This window comes from Oncorhynchus mykiss, chromosome 16, assembly GCF_057628025.1.
Source record: "Oncorhynchus mykiss isolate SJ-2025 chromosome 16, ASM5762802v1, whole genome shotgun sequence".
Taxonomy (NCBI): Eukaryota; Metazoa; Chordata; class Actinopteri; order Salmoniformes; family Salmonidae; genus Oncorhynchus; species Oncorhynchus mykiss.
Window position 1 is genome coordinate 70627501 of NC_143037.1, and position 7500 is coordinate 70635000.

Here is a 7500-nt window from a genome sequence, read left to right on the forward strand (position 1 = left end):
TCTGTCTGTCTGTCTGTCTGTCTGTCTGTCTGTCTGTCTGTCTGTCTGTCTGTCTGTCTGACTGAGAGAGTCTAAGGGGTGGGGAACTCTAGCTGTCTGTCTGTCTGTCTGTCTGTCTGTCTGTCTGTCTGTCTGTCTGTCTGTCTGTCTGTCTGTCTGTCTGTCTGTCTGTCTGTCTGACTGATTGAGAGAGTCTAAGGGGTGGGGAACTCTAGCTGTCTGTCTGACTGAGAGAGTCTAAGGGGTGGGGAACTCTAGCTGTCTGTCTGACTGAGAGAGTCTAGGGGGTGGGCAACTCCAGTCCTTAAGGGCTGGAGTGGTGTGACACTATCCCCAGCAAACACAACTGATTAAACTAATTGGGTTCCAAACTGAAGATCATGATTAGTTGATTATTGGAGTCAGGTGTGTTAGCTGGGGCTGGGGCAGAAGTGTGACACCAATCAGGCCACCAAAGAGTCTGGCGTTGCCTATCCCTGGTCTAGGAAGAAGAGAGACAGTGAAACAAAGGGAGAGAAAGAGAGAGACAGCGAAAGAGAGAGACAGGAAGAGACAGAGCTGGCGTCAAGCTCAGCAGCACTCAGGAAGACAGGCCACACTGTCAGATGGAGGGTAACAAACAAAAGCAGATCATTAGTAGACAGTCTGGGAGACGGCACCTCCTTGTCCATGTTAACTGTTACCAGACAGGGACATAATGAGATGGCACCTCCTTGTCTATGTTAACTGTTACCAGACAGGGACATAATGAGATGGCACCTCCTTGTCTATGTTAACTGTTACCAGACAGGGACATAATGAGATGGCACCTCCTTGTCCATGTTAACTGTTACCAGACAGGGACATAATGAGATGGCAACTCCTTGTCTATGTTAACTGTTACCAGACAGGGACATAATGAGATGGCACCTCCTTGTCCATGTTAACTGTTACCAGACAGGGACATAATGAGATGGCACCTCCTTGTCTATGTTAACTGTTACCAGACAGGGACATAATGAGATGGCACCTCCTTGTCCATGTTAACTGTTACCAGACAGGGACATAATGAGATGGCACCTCCTTGTCTATGTTAACTGTTACCAGACAGGGACATAATGAGATGGCACCTCCTTGTCCATGTTAACTGTTACCAGACAGGGACATAATGAGATGGCACCTCCTTGTCTATGTTAACTGTTACCAGACAGGGACATAATGAGATGGCACCTCCTTGTCTATGTTAACTGTTACCAGACAGGGACATAATGAGATGGCACCTCCTTGTCTATGTTAACTGTTACCAGACAGGGACATAATGAGATGGCACCTCCTTGTCTATGTTAACTGTTACCAGACAGGGACATAATGAGATGGCACCTCCTTGTCTATGTTAACTGTTACCAGACAGGGACATAATGAGATGGCACCTCCTTGTCTATGTTAACTGTTACCAGACAGGGACATAATGAGATGGCACCTCCTTGTCTATGTTAACTGTTACCAGACAGGGACATAATGAGATGGCACCTCCTTGTCTATGTTAACTGTTACCAGACAGGGACATAATGAGATGGCACCTCCTTGTCTATGTTAACTGTTACCAGACAGGGACATAATGAGATGGCACCTCCTTGTCTATGTTAACTGTTACCAGACAGGGACATAATGAGATGGCACCTCCTTGTCTATGTTAACTGTTACCAGACAGGGACATAATGAGATGGCACCTCCTTGTCTATGTTAACTGTTACCAGACAGGGACATAATGAGATGGCACCTCCTTGTCTATGTTAACTGTTACCAGACAGGGACATAATGAGATGGCACCTCCTTGTCTATGTTAACTGTTACGAGACAAACATGTCTTTGTGTGACAGGGACATAGTGAGACGTACTCAGACATACAGATAAATTAAATATGTAGGAAAATAACATCTGGGAATATGTTAGTTTGTTCCTCTCTTTCCCCAGAGTAACTCACCTGATTCATCTGCTCAATCAGCTAATTACTAGAAACAGGTGCGCTAGATTAGGGCTGGAGTGAAAACCTGGAGGACGGAAGTTCTACCGGGAACAGGGTTCGAGAACCTTGTTGTGAAGCCAGACTCACCGAGCTCCATGTCCTGGTCATCAGTGAGAATGAGGATGATGTTGGGCCTGATGTTACGGCGGTCTCTCTGGAAGGAGGCCTTGAGGAAGATGGAGGCGTGGGCCACAGACAGAACCCCCAGGAGCAAGAGGAGGTAACGGTTGGCGGAGGGCAGCAGCCCCGCCATCTTGACCTCGAACTTATCTTACCCTGCTACTACTGGATCACTCTGCTGCAGCCACCGCTAAGACTCCTGGAGACACAACACAACAGGCAGGAGGACATAGGTTAGACTACAGGACCAGTTCGACTAGAGACACAGGTGTTCACACCTAATGTCAAATAACGCTAGTCCAATGTAAAACACATTGGGAGTGAAAACCTTCTCGCTCACTAAAATGTACAACATTCTCTGAGTGGGTTTGTGAATCTGACATGGAGAGGAAACAGAGCTCGTGGAGACACTAGAGCAGACGTAAGGTCAGACTGAGCCAGGAAACACAGGAACAGTTTTCTACAGACTCACAGGTGATCACGTAGAAACCTAAATAAATCAAATCAAATCAAATGTTATTTGTCACATGCGCTGAGTGAAATGTTTGCTTACGAGCCCCTAACCAACAATGCAGTTAATAAAACACAAGGATAAGAATAAGAGATATAAGTAACAAGTAATTAAAGAGCAGCATTAAAAAAGAACAATATATACAGAGGGGTGCCGTTACAGAGTCAATGTGCGGGGCACCGGTTAGTTGAGGTAAAATGTACAGTTGAAGTCGGAAGTTTACAAACACTTAGGTTGGAGTCATAAAAACTCATTTTTCAACCACTCCACAAATTTCTTGTTAACAAACTATATTTTGGCAAGTCAGTTAGGACATCTACTTTGTGTATGACACAAGTCATTTTTCCAACAATTGTTAACAGACAGATTATTTCACTTATAACTCGCTGTATCACAATTCCAGTGGGTCAGAAGTTTACATACACTAAATTGACTGTGCCTTTTAAACAGCTTGGAAAATTCCTGAAAATTATGTCATGACTTTAGAAGCTTCTGATAGGCTAATTGACATCATTCGAGTCAATTGGAGGTGTACCTGGGGAATTATTTCAAGGCCTACTTCGAACTCAGTGCCTCTTTGCTTGATATCATGGGAAAATCAAAATAAATCCGTCGAGACCCCAGAAAATAAATTGTAGACCTCCACAAGTCTGGTTCATCCTTGGGAGCAATATCCAAACGCCTGAAGGTACCACGTCCATCTGTACAAACAATAGTACACAAGTATAAACACCATGGGACCATGTAGCCGTCATACCACTCAGGAAGGAGATGCTTCTGTCTCCTAGAGATGAACGCATTTTGGTGCGAAAAGTGCAAATCAATCCCAGAACAACAGCAAAGGACCTTGTGAAGATGCTGGAGGAAACAGGTACAAAATGATCTATATCCACATTAAAACCAGTCCTCTATCAACATAACCTGAAAGGCCACTCAGCAAGGAAGAAGTCACTGCTCCAAAAACACCATAAAAAAGTCAGACTGCGGTTTGCAACTGCACACTTTTTGAAGACCTCTGGTCTGATAAAACAAAAATGGAACTGTTTGGTCAAAATGACCACGGTTATGTTTGGAGGAAAGAGGGGGAGGCTTGCAAGCCGAAGAACACCATCCCAACCGTGAAGCACAGGGGTGGCAGCATCATGTTGTGGGGCTGCTTTGCTGCAGGAGGGACTGATGCACTTTACAAAATAGATGGCACATGAGGAATGGAAATTTACGTGGACATATTGAGGCAACATCTCAAGACATCCGTCAGGAAGTTAAAGCTTGGTCGCAAATGGGTCTTCCAAATGGACAATAACCCCAAGCATACTTCCAAGGTTGTGGCAAAAGGGATTAAGGACAACAAAGTCAAGTTATTGGAGTGGCCATCACAAAGCCCTGACCTCAAGCCTATGAAAATTTGTGGGCAGAACTGAAAAAGTGTGTGTGATCAAGGAGTCCTACAAACCTGCCTCAGTTACACCAGCTCTGCCAGGAGGAATAGGACAGAATTCACCTAACTTATTGTGGGAAGCTTGTGGAAGGCTACCCGAAACGTTTGACCCAAGTTAAACAATTTAAATGCAATGCTACCAAATACTAATTGAGTGTATGTAAACTTCTGACCCACTGGGAATGTGATGAAATAAATAAATGCTGAAATAAATCATTCTCTCTACTATTATTCTGATATTCACATTCTTAAGATAAAGTGGTGATCCTAACTGACCTAAGACAGGGAATTTTTACTAGGATTAAATATCAGGAATTGTGAAAAACTGAGTTTAAATGTATTTGGCTAAGGTGTATGTAAACTTCCAACTTCAACTGTACATGTAGGTACAGTTAATAAAGTGATTATGGATAGATAACAACAGAGAGTGGTAGTGATGTGGAAAGGGGAAGGGGGCAATATAAATTCTCTGGGTAGCCGTTTGACTAGATGTTCAGGAGTCTTATGGCTTGGGGGTAGAAGCTGTTTAGAAGCCTCTTGGACCTAGTCTTGGCGCTCCGGTACCGCTTGCTGTGCGGTAGCAGAGAGAACAGTCTATGACTAGGTTGGCTGGAGTCTTTGACAATTTTTAGGGCCTTCCTCTGACACCACCTGGTATAGAGGTCCTGGGTGGCAGGAAGGTTGGCCCCAGTGATGTACTGGGCCGTTCGCACTACCCTCTGTAGTGCCTTGCAGTCGGAGGCCGAGCAGTTGCCATATCAGGCAGTGATGCAACCAGTCAGGATGCTCTCAATGGTGCAGCTGTAGAACCTTTTGAGGATCTGAGGACCCATGCCAAATCTTTTCAGTCTCCTGAGGGGGAATAGGCTTTGTCATGCCCTCTTCACGACTGTCTTGGTGTACTTGGGCCATGTTAGCTTGTTGGTGATGTGGACACCAAGGAACTTGAAGCTCTCAACCTGCTCCACTGCAGCCCCGTCGGTGAGAATGCGGGTGTGCTCGTGGCTCTTTTTCCTGTAGTCCACAATCATCTCCTTTATCTTGATCACGTTGGGGGAGAGGTTGTTGTCCTTGCACCACACGGCCAGGTCTCTGACCTCCTCCCTATAGGCTGTCTCGTCGTTGTCAGGGATCATCGGCAAATTGAATGAAGGTGTTGGAGTTGAACCTGTCCGTGCAGTCATGAGTGAACAGGAAGTACAGGAGGGGGCTGAGCACGCACCCCTGAGGGTTCCCTGTGTTGAGGATCAGCGTGGCGGATGTGTTGTTACCTACCCTTACCACCTGGGGATGGCCCGTGAGGAAGTCCAGGATCCAGTTGCAGAGGGAGGTGTTTAGTCCCAGGGTACTTAGCTTATTGATGAGCTTTGAGGGCACTATGGTGTTGAACGCTGAGCTGTAGTCAATTAATAGCATTCTCACATCGGTGTTCCTTTAGTCCAGGTGGGAAAGGGCAGTGTGGTGTGCAATAGAGATTGTGGATCTGTTGGGCCGTGGATCTGTGGATCTGTGGATCTGTTGGGCCGGTATGCAAATTGGAGTGGGTTTAGGGTTTCTTGGACGATGGTGTTGATGGTGAGCCATGACCAGCCTTTCAAAGCACTTCATGCCTACAGACATGAGTGCTACGGGTTGGTAGTCATTTAGGCAGGTTACCTTGGTTCACCCCTGTTTACGTACATATGACAGTGACAGAGAGGAAGCTAAACGCTCTCGACAACCGCAAAGGACCAAAGCCCTAAAGGAGCGTCAGTGAACCAATGAGATTTGGGGCTGATGTACTAGATCAGTCACAGGGAGTGTAGAATACAGAAAGCAGCCATGGAGACCATCTGCCCCCCAGCGTGTCACCACGGCAACCCTGGTTGCCACCGGAGCAGTAACGAGTCCCCTCTGGCGTGGTCCCTGAGCTGCGTGCCTGTGTGTGTGTCTCTGTGTGTGTGTGTGTGTGTGTGTGTGTGCCTGTGGATGTGTCTCTCTCTGTATGTGTATGTGTCTCTGTGTGTGTATGTGTGTGTGTGTCTCTCTCTCTGTGTGTGTGTGTGTGTGTCTCTGTGTGTGTGTGTGTGTGTGTGTGTGTGTGTGTGTGTCTCTCTCTGTGTGTGTGTGTGTCTCTCTCTGTGTGTGTGTGTGTGTGTATGTGTCTCTCTGTGTGTGTGTGTCTCTGTGTGTGTGTGTGTGTGTCTCTCTCTCTCTGTGTGTGTGTGTGTGTCTCTCTGTGTGTATGTGTGTATGTGTCTCTGTGTGTGTGTGTGTGTGTCTCTGTGTGTTTGTGTGTGTGTGTGTGTGTGTGTGTGTGTGTGTGTGTGTGTATGTGTGTGTGTGTGTGTGTGTGTGTCTCTCTCTCTGTGTGTGTGTGTCTCTGTGTGTGTGTGTGTGTGTGTGTGTGTGTGTGTGTCTCTCTCTTTGTGTGTGTGTGTATGTGCCTGTGTCTCTCTCTCTGTGTGTGTGTGTGTGTGTGTGTGTGTGTGTGTGTGTGTGTGTGTGTGTGTGTGTGTGTGTGTGAATGTTGAATCCATTAGATTCTCCCCACACCCCTGCACGGGAAGGGAGGCGCTACACCGTCGCTCACACCTCACATGGAGAACAGGCCACAGAATCATAATGACATGCACATCTCTCTCTCTCTCTCGGTACCTCCCCGTCCTCTCACAGCATTTCTGCTGTCTCCGAAACACCAATACTAAACAGACAACAGTTCCAAAACCAGGTCTTATGTGATTATAGTCACAATATTAAAACCAACTACAATGAATTTTGACTTTCAAAATATATATTTTTTTTTTCTTTGTGCCTAATTGATATTATGAATTGAAAACTTAGAGCTCTAAACCATTTAAATGTAGTTATTAGTAATCTGTTCATACAGTATTCCAATCAGGTTGTATCTCTGGCACCATTGTGCGTCACAGAGGAGACGGGAGCGTCAGAACAGCTTAGTCCCATTCACAGCATATCACTGAATTATACAGCCTGTTAGCTAGAGGAACATGCTGTCACACAACACGTCCAGCGCTATGTTCAACTACACAGTGACACATTCCCAAATGTACACTGAGTATACAAAACATCATGAGCACTCTTTCCCCTAACAGACTGACCAGGTGAATCAAATCAAAATCAAAAATCAAAATCGAATCAAATTGTTTTTTTGTCACATGTTTAGCAGATGTTATAACGGGTGTAGCAAAATGCTTGTGTTTCTAGCTCCGACAGTTCAGTAATATCTAACAAAGTAATATCTAACAAAGTAATATCTAACAACGTAATTTCTAACAACGTAATATCTAACAATCTAAAGTAAAGGAATACAATAGAATATATAAATATGTGGACGAGCAATGTCAGAGCGGCACAGAATAAGATACAATAGAATAGGATAAAATCCAGGTGAAAGCTATGATCCCTTATTGATGACACGTTGTT

The 7500-nt window shown here is 45.4% G+C and overlaps 1 protein-coding gene across 8 annotated transcripts in view; it reads right to left on the reverse strand.

The window, feature by feature from the left end:
• The window catches only part of LOC110491155 (extracellular sulfatase Sulf-2), a 280821-nt gene that overhangs the window by 77795 nt on the left and 195526 nt on the right, over positions 1-7500 (reverse strand). For all 8 annotated transcript variants that reach the window (XM_036947630.2, XM_036947629.2, XM_090203821.1 and 5 more), the window contains one exon: positions 2093-2324. In XM_036947630.2, coding sequence (XP_036803525.2) covers positions 2093-2258 — 166 coding nt within the window. In that variant the 5' untranslated portion in view covers positions 2259-2324. The remainder of the gene's footprint in view (positions 1-2092; positions 2325-7500) is intronic.